The sequence below is a fragment of the Ranitomeya imitator genome, chromosome 4 (genome assembly GCF_032444005.1).
Source record: "Ranitomeya imitator isolate aRanImi1 chromosome 4, aRanImi1.pri, whole genome shotgun sequence".
Classification (NCBI taxonomy): Eukaryota; Metazoa; Chordata; class Amphibia; order Anura; family Dendrobatidae; genus Ranitomeya; species Ranitomeya imitator.
The window spans coordinates 520,867,514-520,892,279 of NC_091285.1; the positions used below are offsets into that span (position 1 = coordinate 520,867,514).

General features: G+C 42.2%; 1 protein-coding gene across 1 annotated transcript; it reads left to right on the forward strand.

Moving 5' to 3' along the window:
• The first annotated feature begins 781 nt into the window (after positions 1–781).
• Positions 782–22,880, forward strand: LOC138674235 (putative olfactory receptor 2B8). Its single transcript, XM_069762132.1, has 2 exons — positions 782–870; positions 21,801–22,880. The coding sequence occupies exon 2, from the start codon at positions 21,810–21,812 to the stop codon at positions 22,743–22,745; it is 936 nt and encodes a 311-aa protein (XP_069618233.1). The 5' UTR covers positions 782–870; positions 21,801–21,809; the 3' UTR covers positions 22,746–22,880.
• The last annotated feature ends 1,886 nt before the right edge of the window (positions 22,881–24,766 follow it).

The window sequence follows — 24,766 nt, forward strand, 5'->3', positions numbered from 1 at the left end:
TAACTGACCCTGCCCCTCCCACACTGGAGCTGTTCCTGTATACATTAACTGTATCTATCTTAAACCTGCCTACTTCCTGAACTTATTGTGCCCAATCCTATCTTATTTCCAAATTTTAACCTATGTCCTATGTGCTCATCTTATCCTTTCCCTATATCTAATACATTTATCAGAACACATTGAGTCATCCACATAATATAGCAATACATTAACCACGTACCTTGCTGCCTATAAGGTTCTATGCAATATAAAACACTTTTTCGTATACACAGGTTATAACAGTTTTTCAAATCAAGGGAGAATCAGATGACCGTCCAACAAATATGAAAGGCTGAAGCCTACTTTATGAATGTAAGAAGGTGTTCTTACATTCATAAAGTAGGCTTCAGCCTTTCATATTTTGTTGTTCTTTTTAGCTTGTGCAATGAATAGGAGTTTGTAAAGGGAACCTGTCACTTCATTTATGCTGCCCAAATCACGGAAACATGGATCAGAGCCTGACTGCATGATTTCAACCATGTTTTTTTTAGAACCTTTGAATGTCACATCATTAAAGATTTCAAATCAACACTGAAAATGTTTGTTTGAAGAAAAAATCAATTAAAAAGTTTACTTTTTATTTCAATTTTGTCACATAATTTCTAGACTCATAGGAGATTAAAAAAGGGGTCTTCAGGGAGAGAGGAAGCAATACAAATGGTACACCCTGTCCTGCTCCTACATACCTCAACATGGCTGGTGAAGGAACTGCAGCATGCTCTGATACTAGAATAACGGATCAGGAAGCTTTATTCCAATACTTCTAGAATAGAGGGAGAGAACACAAACTAAACCAATGCTTAACAAGTCACACATTACTAAAGCAAAAAGGTAAGAATCATTTTCCCTGTGTCTTTCCTTCTGTTGCAGTGGAAGCACACACTATTATCAGTCCATTTACTGTACTGGTTATGTTATGTTCACATGTAGTAGATTCATTGCAGAAAATTTCTGCATCAGAAGTATATTCTATATATAGGGCTAAGTTTACACATGGTTGATTTGTCAGGATTTAATGGAGCTTGTTGAAATCTATGTTCATGCTGCACAATCAACTTCAGATGTTTCTGCATCACGGGCATTGATTTCTTACAAATCATTCAGTTGTTTAGAACATTACCATAATTTCCGCAATAAATTTGCCATTATCTCTGAATTTCAGATTCCTAAAACATGAATTCCTGTTCCACTAATGCACCGACCTTCAATTTCATTATTGTAAAATGAAGATTACAGGTTGCATATAGTTAACATTAATCGTTGTAACAGAACTCATAATTATACTGGAAATTCTAGGATTTCTTCTTTTTTATGTTAGCTAGAAAATCACAAATAAACAAAAAAAATCTAAAAAGAAATGAGTAAGAGTAGAAGTCATCCACATTTGCAAATTTAAATTCAGAATCAGATATTAGTATTTGTTAGTTATATAAAATGATCCCAATAAAATTCAAATGGGAGTCTGTTGGTGATCCATCATTTATTCCACTGGAACCTGCTGCACGCTTCTATTCTTGTTTATGGTGTCTACAACACAAGTGCCTACATTACATTAAGCATTGTTTTTAATAGGTACAAATATTTATGCTCCTATTTATTAAAATATGAAATAAATTAAATGATTATACACATCATAAAAGGAGTATACAATACCAGTACAGATATATACAGATATTAAAACTATGTATTGAAATATAGCTGGAAGTATATCACTGCATTAATATTACTTCAGGGTTGCTATTTGCTCACTATGATATCTAGTATCTATGTCTAGCTAACAGAGGATTGCTATATACAGCGTTGTAAGAAAATGATACATTATGCTCAATATTAGAAATGGTGGAATCGGTCCATCTGCAGCGTCCAACCCGCAGCGTCCAGATGTTTCAGCATGGTGGATGGGAGATGCAGAGACGCACATGCAGCGCGTCTTTCCAGACCGCAGCATGTCTATTTATCTTGCGGAGACGCGAGTCTGCATAAGAAAAATTTCACCCGTGCAATGTATTGAGAGGCGGTGATTCCGCACGGTTCAATGAACACATGAGAATGCTGGGTCTGGGGGAAAATGTGTGTAAATGGGTAAGTAACTGGCTTAGTGATAGAAAGTAGAGGGTGGTTATAAATGGTATACTCTCTAATTGGGTCGCTGTGACCAGTGGGGTACCGCAGGGGTCGGTGTTGGTATTGGGACCGATTTTCTTCAACATATTTATTAACGATCTGGTAGAAGGTTTACACAGTAAAATATCGATATTTGCAGATGATACAAAACTATGTAAAGCAGTCAATACAAAAGAAGATTGTATTCTGCTACAGATGGATCTGAATAAGTTGGAAACTTGGGCTGAAAGGTGGCAGATGTGGTCTAACAATGATAAATGTAAGGTTATTCACATGGGAAGAAGGAATCAATATCACCATTACTGTTCTGAATTCAGCTTTTGGGCTCCCTCCGGTGGTTGTAGAGGGTAATGCAGTTGTGCCTGGACTGCAGGAGTGGACAGGTGTATCTACTAATTGCAAAACTGACTGGGGTATATAGCTTTGCTGGATCCTTTAGTCAGTGCCAGTTGTCCATTGTTCTTGAAGGATTCACTTCCCTGCTGGTCTCTCCAGTTTGCTGTGTTTTTCTACAAAGATAAGTCCTGGCTTTGTTTTTGCTGTCCACCTGCAGTGGACCTTATAGTTCTGTGCATTTTCATGTTTTTGTCTTGTCCAGCTTGGTCTGTGAAGGATTTTTTGCAGCCTAGCTATTTCTCTGGAGATGCAGATATACCCCCCATGTCTTTAGTCAGATGTGGTGATCCGTATTTTCTGCGGTGGATATTTTCTAGTGTTTTTATACTGACCGCATAGTACTCTGTTCTATTCTTTCTTTTTAGCTAGTATGGCCTCCTATGCTAAAATCTGATTTCATATCTGCGTATGTTTTTTCCCTCTCCTCTCACAGTCAATATTTGTGGGGGGCTATCTGTCCTTTGGGGATTTTCTCTGAGGCAAGATAGGTTTCCTGTTTCTGTCTTTAGGGGTAGTTAGATCTTAGGCTGTGTCGAGGGGTCTAGGGAGTGTTAGGTACCCCCCACGGCTGCTTCTAGTTGCGCTGCTAGGTTCAGGGTTTGCGGTCAGTACAGGGACCACCTTCTCCAGAGTACGTCTCATGCTGCTCCAAGGCCACCAGATCATAACAGTACAACTGGCCAACAATGAGTTAATTGCATCTCAGAAGAAGGGTGGAAAGATTTTGAGCCATTTTTTTTTCCTTAGCCTGTTTGGTCTGTTCCTCCCTCTTTACCTCTGGGTGGCTACGGAGTCTAGTATTAACATGAATGTTCAGGAGTTAGTTTCTCGGGTGGATCAGCTTGCTGCTAGGGTACAGGGTATTTCAGATTTCATTGTTCAGACTCCTGCCTTAGAGCCTAAGATTCCCACTCCTGATTTATTCTTTGGTGACAGATCCAAATTTTTGAGTTTCAAAAATAACTGTAAACTGTTTTTTTGCATTAAGACCCCGGTCTTCTGGTGATCCTATTCAGCAGGTTAAAATCATCATATCTCTGCTGCGTGGTGACCCACAGGATTGGGCATTTTCCCTGGAATCTGGCAATCCTGCTTTGCTTAATGTTGATTTGTTCTTTCAAGCATTGGGGTTGTTGTATGATGAGCCTAATTCTGTGGATGAGGCTGAGAAAATCTTGTTAGCCCTGTGTCAAGGTCAAGAAGCGGCAGAATTGTATTGCCAGAAATTTAGAAAATGGTCTGTACTGACTAAATGGAATGAGGATGCCTTGGCGGCAATTTTCAGAAAGGGTCTTTCTGAATCCGTTAAAGATGTTATGGTGGGGTTCCCCACGCCTGCTGGTCTGAGTGATTCTATGTCTCTGGCCATTCAGATTAATCGGCGCTTGCTTGAGTGCAGAATTGTGCACACTGTGGCGTTGTCCTCTGAGCAGAGCCCTGAGCCTATGCAGTGTGATAGGATTTTGTCTAGAGCTGAACGTCAAACATTCAGGCGTCAGATTAGGTTGTGTTTTTACTGCGGCGATTCTGCTCATGTTATTTCTGATTGCCCTAAGCGTACTAAGAGAATCGCTAGTTCTGTTGCCATCAGTACTATACAACCTAAATTTCTGTTATCTGTGACCTTGATCTGCTCATTATCATCATTTTCTGTCATGGCATTTGTAGATTCAGGCGCCGCTCTGAACTTAATGGACTTAGAATTTGCCAGACGTTGTGGTTTTCCCTTGCAGCCTTTGCAGAACCCTATTCCTTTGAGGGGCATTGATGCTACACCGTTGGCTAAAAATAAACCTCAGTTTTGGACACAGCTGACCATGCGCATGGCGCTAGCCCATCAGGAAGATTGTCGTTTTCTGGTGTTGCATAATTTGCATGATGATATTGTGCTGGGTTTTCCATGGTTGCAGCTACATAATCCGGTGTTAGATTGGAAATCCATGTCTGTGACTAGTTGGGGTTGTCAGGGGGTTCATGATCAGGTTCCTTTGATGTCAATCTCCTCTCCCCCCTCTTCTGAAGTTCCTGAGTTTTTGTCTGACTTCCAGGATGTATTCGATGAGCCCAAATCCAGTTCCCTTCCACTGCATAGGGACTGTGATTGTGCTATTGATTTGATTTCAGGTTGTAAGTTCCCTAAGGGCCGACTTTTCAACCTGTCTGTGCCTGAACATACCGCCATGCGGAGCTATATTAAGGAGTCTTTGGAAAAAGGGCATATTCGGCCATCTTCTTCACCGTTGGGAGCGGGGTTCTTTTTTGTTGCCAAGAAAGATGGCTCCTTGAGACCCTGTATTGATTATTGCCTCTTGAATAAGATCACGGTTAAATTTCAATACCCCTTGCCTTTGCTTACTGATTTGTTTGTTAGGATTAAGGGGTCTAGCTGGTTTACTAAGATTGACCTTCGAGGGGCATATAATCTTATTCGTATCAAGCAGGGTGACGAATGGAAAACTGCATCTAATACGCCCGAAGGCCATTTTGAATACCTTGTGATGCCATTCGGACTCTCTAATGCCCCATCTGTGTTCCAATCCTTCATGCATGATATCTTTCGGAGTTATCTTGATAAATTCATGGTTGTATATTTGGATGATATTTTGATTTTTTCCAATGATTGGGAGTCTCATGTGAAACAGGTCAGGATGGTATTTCAGATCCTCCGTAATAATGCTTTATTTGTGAAGGGGTCGAAGTGCCTCTTTGGAGTGCAGAAGGTTTTTTTTTGGGGTTTCATTTTTTCTCCCTCATCTATAGAAATGGATCCGGTTAAGGTTCAGGCCATTCATGATTGGATTCGTCCCACATCTGTGAAGAGCCTTCAGAAATTCTTGGGCTCTGCTAATTTTTATCGTCATTTTATTGCCAACTTCTCCAGTGTGGTTAAACCTCTAACCGATTTGACCAGGAAAGGCGCTGATGTGACGAATTGGTCCTCCGCGGCTGTTTCTGCCTTTCAGGAGCTTAAACGCCGATTTACTTCTGCCCCTGTGTTGCGTCAGCCAGATGTTTCTCTTCCATTTCAGGTTGAGGTTGACGCGTCTGAGATTGGGGCAGGGGCCATTTTGTCTCAGAGGAATTCTGATGGTTCCTTGATGAAACCGTGTGCCTTCTTTTCTCGGAAGTTTTCGCCTGCGGAACGCAATTATGATGTCGGCAATCGGGAGTTGTTGGCTATGAAGTGGGCATTTGAGGAGTGGCGACATTGGCTTGAGGGGGCCAAGCACTGTATTGTGGTCCTGACCGATCATAAGAATCTGATTTACCTCGAGTCTGCCAAATGGCTGAATCCTAGACAGGCTCGATGGTCCCTGTTTTTCTCCCGTTTTGATTTTGTGGTCTCGTACATTCCTGGTACTAAGAATGTTAAGGCGGATGCCCTCTCTAGGAGTTTTTTTCCTGATTCCCCTGGGGTTCTTGAGCCGGTCGGCATTTTGAAGGAAGGGGTGATTCTTTCTGCCATCTCCCCTGATTTGCGGCGGGTTCTTTAGGAGTTTCAGGCTGATAAGCCTGACCGTTGTCCTGTGGGGAAACTGTTTGTTCCTGATAGATGGACTAGTAAAGTGATTTCTGAAGTTCATTGTTCTGTGTTGGCTGGCCATCCTGGGATTTTTGGTACCAGAGATTTGGTTGGTAGGTCCTTTTGGTGGCCTTCTTTGTCACGGGATGTGCGTTCTTTTGTGCAGTCCTGTGGGATTTGTGCGCGGGCTAAGTCTTGCTGTTCCCACGCTAGTGGGTTGCTTTTGCCATTGCCGGTCCCTGAGAGACCTTGGACGCATATTTCTATGGATTTTATTTCCGATCTTCCTGTTTCCCAAAGAATGTCGGTTATCTGGGTTGTCTGTGACCGATTTTCTAAGATGGTTCATTTGGTGCCTTTGCCTAAATTGCCTTCTTCTTCTGATTTGGTTCCGTTGTTTTTTCAGCATGTGGTACGTTTGCATGGTATTCCGGAGAATATTGTGTCCGACAGAGGTTCCCTGTTTGTTTCTAGGTTTTGGCGGGCCTTTTGTGCCAAGCTGGGCATTGATTTGTCTTTTTCCTCTGCATTTCATCCTCAGACAAATGGCCAGACTGAGTGAACTAATCAGACCTTGGAGACCTATTTGAGATGCTTTGTGTCTGCTGATCAGGATGATTGGGTGGCTTTCTTGCCATTGGCCGAGTTTGCCCTTAATAATAGGGCTAGTTCGGCTACTTTGGTTTCGCCTTTTTTTTTGTAATTTTGGTTTTCATCCTCGTTTTTTTTCTGGGCAGGTTGAGCCTTCTGACCTTCCTGGTGTGGATTCTGTGGTCGATAGGTTGCAGCAGATTTGGGCTTGTGTGGTGGACAATTTGATGGTGTCTCAGGAGGAGGCTCAGCGTTTTGCTAACCGTCGTCGGTGTGTTGGTTCCCGGCTTCGGGTTGGTGATCTGGTTTGGTTATCTTCCCGTCATGTTCCTATGAAGGTTTCTTCCCCTAAGTTTAAGCCTCGATTTATTGGTCCTTATAGGATTTCTGAGTTTATTAATCCGGTGTCCTTTCGCCTGGCGCTTCCGGCCTCTTTTGCTATTCATAATGTCTTCCATAGATCTTTGTTGCGGAAATATGTGGAGCCCGTTGTTCCCTCTGTTGATCCTCCGGCCCCTGTATTGGTCGATGGGGAGTTGGAATATGTTGTTGAGAAGATTTTGGATTCCCGTTTTTCGAGGCGGAAGCTTCAGTACCTTGTCAAGTGGAAGGGTTATGGCCAGGAGGATAATTCTTGGGTTTCTGCCTCTGATGTCCATGCCGTTGATTTGGTTCGTGCCTTTCATCGGGCTCATCCTGATCGGCCTGCGGGCTCTGGTGAGGGTTCGGTGACCCCTCCTCAAGGGGGGGTACTGTTGTGAATTCAGCTTTTGGGCTCCCTCTGGTGGTTGTAGAGGGTAATGCAGTTGTGCCTGGACTGCAGGAGTGGACAGGTGTATCTACTAATTGCAAAACTGACTGGGGTATATAGCTTTGCTGGATCCTTTAGTCAGTGCCAGTTGTCCATTGTTTTTGAAGGATTCACTTCCCTGCTGGTCTCTCCAGTTTGCTGTGTTTTTCTACAAAGATAAGTCCTGGCTTTGTTTTTGCTGTCCACCTGCAGTGGACCTTATAGTTCTGTGCATTTTCATGTTTTTGTCTTGGCCAGCTTGGTCTGTGAAGGATTTTTTGCAGCCTAGCTATTTCTCTGGAGATGCATGTCTTTAGTCAGATGTGGTGATCCGTATTTTCTGCGGTGGATATTTTCTAGTGTTTTTATACTGACCGCATAGTACTCTGTTCTATTCTTTCTTATTAGCTAGTATGGCCTCCTATGCAAAAATCTGATTTCATATCTGCGTAGGTTTCCTGTTTCTGTCTTTAGGGGTAGTTAGATCTTAGGCTGTGTCGAGGGGTCTAGGGAGTGTTAGGTACCCCCCACGGCTGCTTCTAGTTGCGCTGCTAGGTTCAGGGTTTGCGGTCAGTACAGGGACCACCTTCTCCAGAGTACATCTCATGCTGCTCCAAGGCCACCAGATCATAACACATTACACACTTAACGGGAAACCACTGGGTAAATCTGACATGGAGAAGGACTTGGGGTTCCTAGTTAATGATAAACTTACCTGGAGCAGCCAGTGCCAGGCAGCAGCTGCCAAGGCAAACAGGATCATGGGGTGGATTAAAAGAGGTCTGGATGCACATGATGAGAGCATTATACTGCCTCTGTACAAACCCCTAGTTAGACCGCACATGGAATACTGTGTACAGTTTTGGGCACCGGTGCTCAGGAAGGATATAATGGAACTAGAATGAGTACAAGGGGGGCAACAAAATTAATAAAGGGGATGGGGGAACTACAATACCCAGAGAGATTAGGAAAATTAGGATTATTTAGTCTAGAAAAAAGACGACTGAGGGGCAATCGAATAACCATGTAAAAGTATATAAGGGGACAATACAAATATCTCTCCGAGGATCTGTTTATATCAAGGAAGGTGACGGTCACAAGGGGGCATTGTCTGTGTGGAGGAGAGAAGGTTTTTCCACAAACATAGAAGAGGATTCTTTACTGTTACTTGGGATTTATTCTGACTGAATATAGGCTGAATTGGATGGACAAATGTCTTTTTTCGGCCTTGCTAACTTTGTTACTATGTTGCTATGATTCACCTGCGTTCAAAAGCCGGCAGCGCTTTGGGCGGAGCAGATATGTGCTGTGTCCAAAGCGCTGCCGATTACTGACCATGGGGACATAGCCTTCGAGTTGAATTTCATTACATACGCAGGTCCTGGTAAATTGGAATAACTTGCGATTTGATTGTAATAAATTGCAAAAAAATGGTTGGATAAGTCACAGAAAGGTGACATGACCTCAGACACAACTATACAAGTTCCCCATAATGCCTTGCAGCAGCTATCACATTACAAGGTTTTGCACAGCCAATTAAAAGGGGCTATCACATCCTGTATAAAAACCTAAGCAGGGATTGCAGCAGTTGTTTTACAGTGAAGGATAGAGAGAGGACATCAGAGATCACAACTTAAAAAAGAGTCAGGAAACTAATCCCTAAAGCATTGAACAAATAAGTTAATAATTTGTGGAGTAACTGCCAGAAGATGATAGTAGAAATCTACAATACAGAGTTGCAATAAGAAGAGAGCAAGTTAGGTCAGGTGACAGTGGTAGCTCCAGTGCAATTGATTAATGATATTATGTATCAATATCTATTCTGCAAGATTTGGGTTCAAATTTCACACATTTTTCATTCCTATTGCAGAAAAGGGCAGTTCAATAGTTTAGAATCATAAAATCAATGTCCTTCGATGTGCTGGGGGATACTCTCTCCCACTCCCTTTTCCCTTCACCCTCACCCTGCATCTACCCCTCTCCCTGTTTCTCTCATAGTAATTGGAATATTTGAGATTTGCTGCAAATAAATTTAGTGCAAATGTAATTTTGGGGAAAAATTCCCCCAAACCTTGTGAATTCGATTTTCAAAAGCTTCAATCATAAACAAAGTCATAATTTATAGACTACCACTCTCAGGAGATGTTAGAATAATAGGTAGGGAAAACTGCTCAAGATAGAAGAATAAGATGAATATGAAATTCTGCTTTAACCCCTGTTGAAAATAAGGGTAAATGATAATGATTTACTATAAAGAATAAGAGAAAGCACCAAAATAATAAGTGTTGCATGGTTGTTGCATAATTCTTTTACTTAGAAAATATTTGACTCATAAGTTAAAGGGGTTGTCTGGTCATATGATATTCTTGACTTATCCTTAGGATAGGTGATCAGCTTAAGATCAGTGGGGACCCGACAGCCTGGACCCCAGCGATCAGCTGTTATTAGCTCTGACAGCAATCGGATGCAAACATTGAACACCACAGCACGGCGCAGCTATGTTCAATGTGTAGTGGCCGCAGGTGATGACTGCAGATCAGCTATATATTGTGTGGGGTTACGTAGTGCAGCTCCATTCAATGCTTATATCCAGCTGCCCGAGCCTATAACAGATGATCGGTCATAATGCCGGGTATCCCCACCAATTTGATAGGTCATCAATATCATAAAACTGGACAACCGCTTTAAGCACAGAAAATAAATAATAAAATTAAATTTTAAAAAGTTTATTCACATTGTTAATGTCGGCTCTATTTAGTGGGCTTCCGAAAAGGAAGTTTTAAAATCTATATATATAATTGTCTAAGGGTTTTTCCGTCTGTCTGTCTGTCTGTCTGTCTTTCTGTCTGTCTGTCTGTCTGTCTGTCTGTCCTGGAAATCCCGCGTCTCTGATTGGTCGAGGCCGCCAGGCCTTGACCAATCAGAGACCGGCACAGCATCGACGTAGAAATCCCGCGTCTCTGATTGGTCGAGGCCGCCAGGCCTCGACCAATCAGAGACGGGCACAGCGACGATGATGTCATAATGGTTGCCATGGCGACAATGATGTCATAAAGGTTGCCTCGACCAATCAGCGACGGGCATAGTCTGCCGCGAATTCTGGAATCATCATTGTCCATATACTACGGGGACATGCATATTCTAGAATACCCGATGCGTTAGAATCGGGCCACAGTCTAGTATATGTATAAAACCCATCTAATGTGAATTTCCAAATCTTAACCCTGAGATATTAAAAAATACTGAATATATTGTGAGAGGCTGTCACAATTCCTCTGCTCAGAGTGTCTGGGACTCTATGATGGACAGCTCTGTTATCCTATGCTGTGCTGGGGCATGCTGCGCTAAGAGAAAAATAGTGAATATATTGTGAGAGGCTGTCACAATTCCTCTGCTCAGAGTGTCTGGGACTCTATGATGGACAGCTCTGTTATCCTATGCTGTGCTGGGGCATGCTGAGTTGTCGTTGCATTGATTGACAGCTCGGTTGACCTATCTGACTGGATGGTACAGAGATTTCCACAGGGGCTCCATGTTCTTGGTATTTGTCCTGCTATTTAGGTGAGCTGTCGGGCCCAGATCATTGCCAGTCAAAAGCTTGTTCAGAGCTTGTGCTCTCTGGTGTGGTCACCTGTACCCTGTGCTGTAAATTCTGATCTTCTTCTGCTGCTGACTTTTGGACAGTGTTCTAGCTACCCGTTTGTTATTGCCCCTTTGCATCTGATATTCTGCTGCTGACCTTTGGACCGTGTTCAGACTACCCATTTGTCATTGCCGCTTTTGTTATCTGCTATTTCTCTGGTATTCTGACCCTGGCATGTGACCTGACTTATGACTTTGTATTTTCCCTTGGTTCCCTTGATCTTTTGGTGTGGACCCCGGAAAGTCTGAGTGCGCTGAATCACAGCCTGGCCGTCGGTTGTGACTAGCATCACAGAAGAGTTCAGTTGTTTGAGTTGCTCTGGTCAGATCGCACATAATGATGAATATTAAGAAATGTTCAAATGCACAATACTAATTTGATTATAGCATGTGAAGCTTTTTAGTTTACATACATTGTCTATTACCTTTTGTTATCATGTTTTACTGCCAATGAGCAGCCAGTGAATGGCAGATAATACTTTTAGGTGGCGCATGTGCAACACCCCAAGGTCCTGGTTGTTACAGTGGCTTTGCTTTCCTCACGGGGAGAGTGATGTCTTGCTTGGAAGCGAGGGAAGATCTCTTTCATCAGGTAAACACAAGCATACAACATGCTCACACTCCAGGCCAAAAGGGCGAGCTCTGATCCAGCTTATGGGTGGCTTCCCTATATAAATATTCTGGTCTGGAGGGATAGTCAGTCAGTTAGTTAGTTCCTGTCAGGGAATGCCAGAGAGGAGCTTGTCAAGGAACATCAGCTTAAGCAGAGCTGGTAAGGAAGGAGTATAGCTGAGCAGACGTGGGAGTCTGCAGCTCCTTGCAGACAGTGAAGTGAGATAAAGGACTGAGGGGCCATGCAGCCACAAGAAAGAGCTGCAGCTCTTGGATAGTGATAACACAGAAAGACAAACAGATTTGTAGTGAGCGTGCAGGACAGCGAAGCACAGACAAGTGACAACAGGAGAGGACATCTGCGATTGGGCTACCTCCCTGCAAAGTACAGATACCGGTATCCGGAAGACTGAGGTTGTGAGGGACTCGAAGACTTACAGCAGAAACTGGCAGGACAGCTGAGCTACACGTAACCTGTCCACACTAATACCCAGGAGACACAGTGGTGCTTAGAGTCTGGGTCGTGATAGAGACCCTGAAAAGGGCTAGAGCCACCTGTCATACAGGTTAGTGTCCCACCTTTATGGAGGACAGAGAGAACTGTGAGGACCTTAAAAGAAGCCACAGGCAGTAAGGGACTACACCACTGCGCTAAGAGGAAGGCTTTTAACTCCACCTGGTAAAGGGTACTCTGAACTTACTTCCAAGCCGGCTGGACCCTGCCTGTACCTGTGATCTGGTGCCCTGGACTGCGGTTGCCTGAAGCCTACAGTAAACCAGGTAAAGAGACTGCAAACCTGTGTCCTCCATTTCTAACCACTCCGCCCACCATCTTCATCTACACACCGGGAGCCCTGGGAACCTACTTTACCTGTGGGAAGTTATACCATCTTAGCTGCCATAACATCACCTGTTATGGACCTGGTGGTTAGGAGCACCCGGCACGACCTGATAGTTAAACTCACACAGGACAAGCTCTGGGAAATGGGAGCTCTGCTGACCGCAGACCCTAATCCTATCACACACACTAGAAATAGCCGTGGAGCGTTCCTGACTCTCCCTAGATGCCTCTTCACAGCCTAAGAGCTAGCTAGCCCTAGAGATAGAAAATAAAGCCTACCTTGCCTCAGAGAAATTCCCCAAAGGAAAAGGCAGCCCCCTACATATATTGACTGTGAGTAAAGATGAAAGTCACAAACGCAGAAATGAAACAGGTTTCAGCAAAGGGAGGCCAGACTTACTAAACAGACAGAGGATAGGAAAGGTATCTTTGCGGTCAGCACAAAAAAACTACAAAAGACCACGCAGAGTGTGCAAAAAGACCTCCGCACCGACTAACGGTGCGGAGATGCCACTCTGCATCCCAGAGCTTCCAGCTAGCAAGACAAAATCATGATAACCAGCTGGACAAGGAAACAATGATCAAATAATAACTATCAGGAACTTAGCTTCTGCAGGAGAAGACAGGTCACCAGAAAGATCCAAGAGCGAACTGAACCAATGCAGGAACATTGACAGCTGGCATGGAGTAACGATCTGAGTGGAGTTAAATAGAGCAGCCAACCAAAGGATAAACCACGTCACCTGTGTAAGGAACCTCAGAAGCAGCAGCTTCACTCACAGCCACCAGAGGGAGTCCATGGACAGAACTTGCCGAAGTACCATTCACGACCACAGGAGGGAGTTCGACAACAGAATTGACAACAGTACCCCGCCCCTTGAGGAGGGGTCACCGAACCCTCACCAGAGCCCCCAGGCCGATCAGGATGAGCCAAATGAAAGGCACGAACTAGATCGGCAGCATGAACATCAGAGGCAAAAACCCAGGAATTATCTTCCTGACCATAACCCTTCCACTTGACCAGGTACTGGAGTTTCCGTCTCGAAACACGAGAATCCAAAATCTTCTCCACCACATACTCCAACTCCCCCTCGACCAACACCGGGGCAGGAGGATCAACGGAGGGAACCATAGGCGCCACGTATCTCCGCAACAACGACCTATGGAACACATTATGGATGTCAAAATAAGCTGGAAGGTCCAAACGAAATGACACAGAATTAAGAACTTCAGAAATCTTATATGGCCCAATGAAACGAGGCTTAAACTTAGGAGAGGAAACCTTCATAGGAACATGACGAGATGACAACCAAACCAAATTCCCAACACGAAGTCGGGGACCAACACAGCGCCGGCGGTTAGCGAAACGTTGAGCCTTCTCCTGGGACAATGTCAAATTGTCCACCACATGAGTCCAAATCTGCTCCAACCTGTCCACCACCGTATCCACACCAGGACAGTCTGAAGGCTCAACCTGCCCTGAAGAGAAACGAGGATGGAAACCAGAATTACAGAAAAAAGGAGAAACTAAAGTAGCCGAGCTGGCCCGATTATTAAGGGCGAACTCAGCCAAAGGCAATAAGGACACCCAATCAACCTGATCAGCAGAAACAAAGCATCTCAGATATGTTTCCAAAGTCTGATTAGTTCGTTCGGTTTGGCAATTAGTCTGAGGATGGAAAGCCGAAGAAAAAGACAAATCAATGCCCATCTTAGCACAAAAGGACCGCCAAAACCTCGAAACAAACTGGGAACCTCTATCCGAGACGATGTTCTCTGGAATGCCATGCAAACGAACCACATGCTGGAAAAACAATGGCACCAAATCAGAGGAGGAAGGCAATTTAGACAAGGGTACCAAATGGACCATCTTAGAGAAGCGATCACAAACCACCCAAATGACCAACATTCTTTGAGAAACAGGGAGATCAGAAATAAAATCCATGGAAATATGCGTCCAGGGCCTCTTCGGGACCGGCAAGGGCAAAAGCAACCCACTGGCACGAGAACAGCAGGGCTTAGCTCGAGCACAAGTCCCACAGGACTGCACAAAAGAACGCACATCCCGTGACAAAGAAGGCCACCAAAAGGATCTAGCCACCAAATCTCTGGTACCAAAGATTCCAGGATGACCAATGAACCTCAGAGATAACTCTACTAGTCCATCTATCAGGGACAAACAGTTTCTCCGTAGGACAACGGTCAGGTCTATCAGCCTGAAACTTCTGCAGCACGCGCCGCAAATCAGGGCAGATGGCAGACAAAATTACCCCTTCTTTAAGAATACCCGCCGGCTCCGGAACACCCGGAGAGTCAGGCACAAAACTCCTTGACAGGGCATCAGCCTTCACATTCTTAGATCCCGGAAGGTATGAAACCATAAAATCAAAATGGGAGAAAAAGAGCGACCATCGAGCCTGTCTAGGATTCAACCGTTTGGCAGACTCGAGATAAGTCAAATTCTTGTGATCCGTCAAGACCACCACGCGATGTTTAGCTCCTTCAAGCCAATGTCGCCACTCCTCGAATGCCCACTTTATGGCCAACAACTCTCGATTGCCAACATCATAATTGCGCTCAGCAGGCGAGAATTTTCTAGAAAAGAAGGCACATGGTTTCATCACCGAGCCATCAGAACTTCTTTGCGACAAAACAGCCCCTGCTCCAATTTCAGAAGCATCAACCTTGACCTGGAACGGGAGCGAAACATCTGACTGGCACAACACAGGGGCAGAAGAAAAACGACGCTTCAACTCCTGAAAAGCCTCTACAGCCGCAGAGGACCAATTGACCACATCAGCACCTTTCTTGGTCAAATCAGTCAACGGTTTAGCAACACTAGAAAAATTAGCGATGAAGCGACGGTAAAAATTAGCAAAGCACAGGAACTTCTGCAGGCTCTTCACAGATGTCGGCTGAGTCCAATCATAAATGGCCTGAACTTTAACAGGGTCCATCTCGATAGTAGAAGGGGAAAAAATGAAACCCAAAAATGAAACCTTCTGAACTCCAAAGAGACACTTTGACCCCTTCACAAACAAGGAATTCGCACGAAGGACCTGGAACACCATTCTGACCTGCTTCAAATGAGACTCCCAATCATCCGAAAAGACCAAAATGTCATCCAAATATACAATCATGAATCTATCCAGGTACTCTCGGAAGATGTCATGCATAAAGGACTGAAACACAGATGGAGCATTAGAAAGCCCGAATGGCATAACCAGGTACTCAAAATGGCCCTCGGGCGTATTAAATGCTGTTTTCCATTCATCGCCCTGTTTAATTCGCACAAGATTATACGCCCCTCGAAGATCTATCTTGGTGAACCAACTAGCCCCCTTAATCCGAGCAAACAAATCAGACAGCAGCGGCAAAGGATACTGAAATTTGACTGTGATCTTATTAAGAAGGCGGTAATCAATACAAGGTCTCTAAGAGCCATCCTTCTTGGCCACAAAAAAGAACCCTGCTCCCAATGGTGACGACGACGGGCGAATATGACCCTTCTCCAAGGATTCCTTTTTATAAATCCGCATAGCTGCGTGCTCTGGCACAGATAAATTAAACAGACGGCCCTTAGGAAACTTACTACCAGGAATCAAATTAATAGCACAATCGCAATCCCTATGATGAGGTAGGGCACCGGATTTGGGCTCTTCAAATACATCCCGATAATCTGATAAAAACTCAGGGACTTCAGAAGGAGTGGAAGGCGAAATTGACAAAAATGGAAAATCACCATGTACCCCCTGACAACCCCAGCCGGACACAGACATAGATTTCCAATCCAACACTGGATTATGGACCTGTAGCCATGGCAACCCCAAAACGACCACATCATGCAGATTATGCAACACCAAAAAGCGAATATCCTCCTGATGTGCAGGAGCCATGCACATGGTCAATTGAGTCCAGTATTGAGGCTTATTCTTGGCCAAAGGCGTAGCATCAATTCCTCTCAATGGAATAGGATATTGCAAGGGCTCCAAGAAAAAACCACAGCGCCTGGCAAACTCCAAGTCCATCAAATTCAGGGCAGCGCCTGAATCCACAAATGCCATAACAGAATAGGACGACAGAGAGCAAATCAGAGTAACAGACAAAAGAAATTTAGACTGTACCGTACCAATGGTGGCAGACCTAGCGAACCGCTTAGTACGCTTAGGACAATCGGAGATAGCATGAGTGGATTCACCACAGTAAAAACACAGCCCATTCCGACGTCTGTGTTCTTGCCGTTCAGCTCTGGTCAAAGTCCTATCACACTCCATAGGCTCAGGCCTATGCTCAGAGAATACCGCCAGATGGTGCACAGCAATGCGCTCACGCAAGCGCCGATCGATCTGAATGGCCAAGGACATAGACTCATTCAGACCAGCAGGCGTGGGAAATCCCACCATGACATCCTTAAGGGCTTCAGAAAGACCCTTTCTGAAAATTGCCGCCAGGGCACACTCATTCCACTGAGTAAGCACAGACCACTTTCTAAACTTCTGACAGTACACCTCCGCTTCATCTTGACCCTGACACAAAGCCAGCAAGATTTTCTCTGCCTGATCCACTGAATTTGGTTCATCATAAAGCAATCCAAGCGCCAGAAAAAACACATCTACATCACGCAATGCAGGATCTCCTGGCGCAAGGGAAAATGCCCAGTCTTGAGGGTCACCACGCAACAAAGAAATAATGATTTTTACTTGTTGAACGGGGTCACCAGAGGAGCGGGGTTTTAAAGCTAGAAACAGTTTACAATTATTTTTGAAACTCAGGAACTTAGATCTATCCCCAGAAAACAAATCAGGAATAGGAATTCTAGGCTCTAACATAGGATTCTAAACCACAAAATCTTGAATGTCTTGTACCCTTGCAGTGAGATGATCCACACAAGAGGACAGACCTTGAATGTCCATATCTACACCTGTGTCCTGAACCACCCAAAGGTTTAGGGGAAAAGAAAGACAAAACACAGTGCAAAGAAAAAAAAATGGTCTCAGAACTTCTCTTATCCCTCTATTGAGATGCATTAATACTTTGGGCCAGCTGTACTGTTATGGACCTGGTGGTTAGGAGCACCCGGCACGACCTGATAGTTAAACTCACACAGGACAAGCTCTGGGATGTGGGAGCTCTGCTGACCGCAGGCTCTAATCCTATCACAACAACTAGAAATAGCCGTGGAGCCTTCCTGACACTCCCTAGACGCCTCTTCACAGCCTAAGAGCTAGCTAGCCCTAGAGATAGAAAATAAAGCCTACCTTGCCTCAGAGAAATTCCCCAAAGGAAAAGGCAGCCCCCACATATATTGACTGTGAGTAAAGATGAAAGTCACAAACGCAGAAATGAAACAGGTTTCAGCAAAGGGAGGCCAGACTTACTAAACAGACAGAGGATAGGAAAGGTATCTTTGCGGTCAGCACAAAAAACTACAAAAGACCACGCAGAGTGTGCAAAAAGACCTCCGCACCGACTAACAGTGCGGAGATGCCACTCTGCATCCCAGAGCTTCCAGCTAGCAAGACAAAATCATGATAACCAGCTGGACAAGGAAACAATGAACAAATAATAACTATCAGGAACTTAGCTTCTGCTGCAGAAGACAGGTCACCAGAAAGATCCAAGAGCGAACTGAACCAATGCAGGAACATTGACAGCTGGCATGGAGTAACGATCTGAGTGGAGTTAAATAGAGCAGCCAACCAAAGGATAAACCACGTCACCTGTGTAAGGAACCTCAGAAGCAGCAGCTTCACTCACAGCCACCAGAGGGAGTCCATGGACAGAACTCGCCGAAGTACCATTCACGACCACAGGAGGGAGTTCGACAACAGAATTCACAACAATCACCCCAGTGGACCTCTTTAAGCAGTGTCGGTCGACACTGACCAGATACCACAGGTGGCGTCACGAACGCAAACTTTATTCAAAACCCCTTTAAGGACATTCCCTTTCACTTGGGCGCCCAGGGCCATGGACCAGCTCACCGCCAACGTGACATCCATTTAAGTACCGCACCGGGTACCAAGCACCCCACGGCCCTGGCGGGCATTTCACATATATAAGAATGACTTTGTCGGAGGTCAGTGAGATCTAGTACCGGTATCTAGTATTTTTATAGTACATAACCTTGCTATGAAATAATAGGTTGTACATTACATATCAAGACCATCGATAAGAGCCCAAACTTCGCCTACCAGGCAGCTAGCAGTTTGTTTATCACATTATATATGTTGTATTTTTGCGTGTTTAAAAACCTGTCATAATACAATGACATTAGAAAGTGAACAGAAAAATATTGTAGTGTTACAATAATTTTGCCTGTCTATAGGACACTTGTGCTTCTTATGATAGACAAAAGGAAGGGAGAAATGAACCACTAAACACATTATTTTTCACTATGTGCCTAGAAATTTGCTTCTGTGCAACCATGCAGGAAGCAGGTAAGCCATTATCATGAGTCTTGAACACAAGTGTTTAGCACAAAAACTATCACATACTGTATAAACCTTATGTGTTTTCATTATATGGTACAATGTGTAAAGTCTTTTATGAGGTATGCTTTAGGGATGAGCAGCACAAAAATGCTCAGATGCTCATTGCCCGAACCAAGCAATTCCTAATACCCGCATGCTCGTTTCAAGTAACAAGTATCATGTGAGTCAATGGGAATCAATGGGAAAGCAATGATTTTTCTGGCAAACCATACAAAGAGGCCTGGGGGGCAGTGAAAATGTTCAAATGGATGGGAAAAGTGCTGAATGGAGGGAGAACAGCAAGGGGAAGACCCCTAGAAACATCTCTAACTCCTAGATCGTTGCTGAGAACGATGGTGTCATACTTTTACTCCACTTTAAAGACTGACAATAAAACATTCCAAACCGACAAGAAATTGCATTTTACAAGAAAAAAAAATGTTAAGAAATATTTTTTTAGGTATAATGACTTGTATATAAGGCAAAATTTGAAAAGGATGTAAAAACAATTTAATTTAAGTAAACCAAAAAAATGTTTTATTAAAAAAAAAGGAAATTTCAGCATAATTTTATTTAATTTATGAACGAACAATAACTGCCAAAACTAAAGGACTCAGACACACCCTGTATTAGACATAAAGGAGGGTCTCATACACATTCTATTGAAATTGTCAGGTATTGCACTCCTAGATTCATAAAGGCTATGCACTTTTGAAGGTTATATACCAGGGAAATGTACTCCAGACCACGGAATAGTCTATTGGTGACCAATATAATACAGATAAGGGTATGTGTACACTTTGAGTAAAATATCAGCACCATTTCTTCATCACATGGCAGTAAAAACGCAGCTGCAAAAACAGGCATTTTTGGTGTATTTTTGCCTGTGTTTTTGATTGATTTGAGTGAATAGAATGTTGAAAAACGCAGGGCAAAAACTCACAGAGAATTGAAATGCTGCAGATTATTTTCTGCACCAAATCTGCAATTAAAAAATACTCAACATGTGCATGACACTTCAGGTTTCTCATTCACTTTGCTGGCATCAGGCATCAGAGAAAAACGCACCAAATCTGCAACATGTGCACACACCGCAAATTTTTGAACAATTTTTTGAAGGTTATTAACCAATGAAATGTACCCAAGAATATGTAAAACTCTACTGATGAGCAATATAATACCGATTCATTTTTTTAACAAGTTTTTGAGATTTTTATAGCAACAAAATGTATCCAAGAACATGTAATATACTATGAGTAAGCAATATGATACTGATAAATTTGTAACAAGTTTTTTTAGGCTTATATAGCAATGAAATGTACACAAGGAGGCGCAATATCCTATGGATGAGCAACATGATAACAATAAATTTGGAACACGTTTTTTGAGTGTTACATACCAGCATAATGTACCCCAGACCACGAAATAGTCTATAGGTGAGCCTTATAATGCCGATACATTTTTGAACAATTTTTTTTTGGCTTTTCTAACAACAAAATGTACCGAAGATGAAGTAATACCCTATGGATGAGCAATAAAATAATAAAATTTGGAACAAGTTTTTTGAGGGTTATATATCTACGAAATGTACCCAAGAGCACATAATACTGTATGGCTGAGAAATGTAATCCAGCAAAATTTTGAAACTTTTTTTGAGTCTTATATATCACAAAAATGTACCTCAGGACATGGAATAGTGTATGGATAAGAAATGTGAACAAACAAGCAAAATTTTCAAATGCTTTTTTGTACTGTTATATCCCACCAAAATGTGACATAAAGCACATAATACTCTATGGATGAGTAATCTAATCCTGATATATGTTTCTATGCTTTTTGTATGTTTTACATACCACCATTAAGCAACAATAACCTTGGCAAACTGTATGGATGAGTCATTTAATTCATAAAACAATTTTGAATGAAAATATTTAGAAAGTGTAGTTGATGTACTGCAGAAAGTGCAAAGCCAGACAGAAATTATGGAAGGCGATCACTGAAAGGCATCAACTGGCGGGCCTAATTAAAATATTGAAAATTACAAACACTTTATGTGATGCTGTCATCTGGTGATGTGGAAAAGTGTGGGGTAATCCAGGCTTTGTTTATTTTTTTGAGTGTGAGACTGTCTGCATTGTCGGTTGACAGGCGAAAGCGCCTGTGTGCTATGCCATGCCCCCACCCGTCAGCACTGAAAACACGCTTTTTAGCAGTTTTAGAGATCATATACCATGTAACACTATATGGCTAAGACATGGAAGCCTACAACATTTTTAAAAGCTTTTATTCACTTTTATAGATCACAGAAATGTTCACAGAGCACTTAACACTGTATGTCTGAGAAATCAAAGCCTTCAAAATTTTGAAAAGCTTCTTAGCAGTTCTAGAGATCACAGAAATGTCCACAGACCACGTAGCACTGTATGGCTGAGAATTGGAAGCCTACAAATTTATTTTTTTAAAGCTTTTGTTCACTTTTAGAGATCACAGAAATGTTCACAGAGCATGTAACACTGTATGTCTGAGAAATGGAAACCTACAAAAAAAATTAAAAGCTTTTGTTCACTTTTATAGATTACAGAAATGTTCACAGACCACGTAACACTATATGGCTGAGAAATGGAAGCCTACAAAACTTAAAAAAAAAATACTCACCGGTCTCTGCTGCGAGTGTTCTGAAGCTCTGCCTATCTCAGAGCAGCGGGCGCCATATACTGACATGTGGTATGAATTGTCATTGACTGACGCAATATACAATTTTTATTTCAGACTTTTGACATGATCAAAAGGAATTTTACCATTGTGGACGAGTTCATCCTCCTGGGACTTACAGACATGCAGGACATGCAGATATTGCTATTTATTGTATTTCTTACATGTTATATTGTTTCTTTAATTGGTAATATATTAATAATTTGGATCAGTAGCATAAATCCCCGACTCAACACTCCAATGTACTTCTTTTTGAGGAATCTCTCCTTGTTGGATATCTGCTATACATCAAGCGTTGTCCCCAAAATGCTCATTAATTTCTTATCAGTGAAGAAAACTATATCATTTGATGCTTGTTTCATTCAGTTATTCATCCACCTGTCTCTAGGAGGAGCCGAGTGCTATCTACTGCTAACAATGGCCTATGACCGGTATGTGGCCATATGCAGCCCCTTACATTATACTAATATCATGCATCCCGTCTTGTGCATTAGAATGGCAACTGCATCTTGGGTTGGAGGAATAGCAAACTCAATATTACAAACTTTCAATACATTGCAGTTACCTTTTTGCGGACCTAATGTCATTAACCACTTTTTCTGTGAGGCGCCAATATTGTTAGAGTTAGCCTGCAGAGACACATCTTTTAATAAAGTTATCATTTTCTTATGTGCCATAGTAGTAGCTCTGGTGCCGTTCTTCTGCATTCTTATTACTTACATCAATATAATCTTCAGCATAATGAAGATCCGTACAACTACAGGACGGAAAAAAGCTTTTTCCACTTGTGCTTCACACGTTGTTGTCGTCACTTTATTTTATGGTACAATTTTCATTATTTATTTGAGACCTGGGACTGGACATGTGACTAACCAAGATAAAATGGCCACCTTGTTCTACAGTGTTATCACCCCAATGATAAATCCACTGATCTACACTTTAAGAAATAAAGATGTAAAATTAGCACTGAAAGAAATGACAAGAAAGAAGATTCTACAATGAAAGACTTGACTCATTATATATAATGCTATCGGTAGTATATTCTTTGTATGCTTAGGCTTATTTCAGTTATATGAATTAGCCCTCACATATGTTTCTATGCGTATGAAGGATCAATAAATTAGTAAATGAACCTAATTATGGATATTGATGTGTGGATTTGTTGTTCTGGTCTTCAGAAATCATTGAAATAGTCTAATTATTAACCAAGTATAAAAGTAATGACTATATTACGAATTAGAAGAATCAAAGAAACCGCTAGGCATGGACCTAAAAGTATGGTGATAGGACAATGGTTATAAAGTAAAATACCTTTATTAAACAGTGGGTGTCAAAAGTTGGCACTGTGTGCAAAAGAGTGCCCGCACAAGTACAATGGTTAGATTAAAAAAGCATATTAAAAAGCAAAATATGCAAAATTAGATTGATTCATGAGAAAGAGGGGGACCACAGGGAAAGTAAGATGGTGAATAGTTAATTAAAGTGCATTGTTGATTAAACTACATAAATATTTTATGCAGCATGTCAAAAACACCCCAAGTATATATAAGAGGAGCAATCATAGGGGGGATAAGTGGGGCATATAGACTGCACAGTACATAAGGAAAAAGGAATGTGGTTAGCAGCAATAGGCATTACAGGATGGTGGTCCCGCGGTTCAAGTGCACACCTCGACCCGCGTTTTGGAGCGTAGTCCTTCGTCACCCCATGTGATTGCTCCATATATATATTTGGGGTGTTTTTGACATATTGCATCAAATATTTACGTAGATGAATGAATGTGTTAAATCTCCATACCTCTTACCTATAGGCTTATTCTTAAAGGGATTACTAGTATTTTGTACTTTAATCAACAATTCACTTTCCTTAACTATTCACCATCTTACATTCCCTGTGGTCCCCCTCTTTCTCCTGAATAAATCTAATTTTGTATATTTTGCTTTTTAATACGCTTTTTTAATCTAACCATTGTGCTTGTGTGGGCACTCTTTTGCTCACAGTGCCAACTTTTGCCACCCACTGTTTAACCCCTTAAGCTGCCGTCACACTAGCAGTATTTGGTCAGTATTTTACATCAGTATTTGTAAGCCAAAGCCAGGAGTGGAACAATTAGAGGAAAAGTATAATTGAAACATATGCACCACTTCTGTAATTATCACCCACTCCTGGTTTTGGCTTACAAATACTGATGTAAAATACTGACCAAATACTGCTAGTGTGACGGCAGCCTTAGTGACAGAGCCAATTTGGTACTTAATGACCGAGCCAATTTTTACAATTCTGACCACTGTCACTTTATGAAATTATAACTCTGGAACGCTTTAACGGATCCCGCTGATTCTGAGATTGTTTTTTCATGACATATTGGACTTCATGTTAGTGGTAACATTTCTTCGATACTACTTGTGATTATTTATGAAAAAAATGGAAATATGGCAACATTTTTTAAAATTTAGCAATTTTCACATTTTTAATTTTTATGCCCTTAAATCAGAGAGATATGTCACACAAATTAGTTAATAAATAACATTTTCCACATATCTACTTTACATCAGCACAATTTTGGAAACAAAATTTTTTTTGTTAGGAAGTTATAAGGGTTTAAAGGTGACCAGCAATTTCTCATTTTTACAACAAAATTTACAAAATCATTTTTTTAGGGACCATCTCACATTTAAAGTCACTTTGAGGGGTGTACATGACAGAAAATACCCAAACTTGACACCATTCTGAAAACTACACCCCTCAAGGTGCTCAAAACTACATTCAAGAAGTTTATTAACACTTGACGTGCTTCATAGCAACTGAAACAATGTGGAAGGAAAAAATGAACATTTAACTTTTTTTTGCAAACATTTTAATTCAGAACCAATTTATTTTATTTTCACAAGGATAAAACAAGAAAATGAACCACAAAATATGTTGTGCAATTTCTCCTGAATACGCTGATACCCCATATGTGGGGATAAACCACTGTTTGGGCACACGGCAGGGCTTGGAAGAGAAGGAGCGCCGCTTGACTT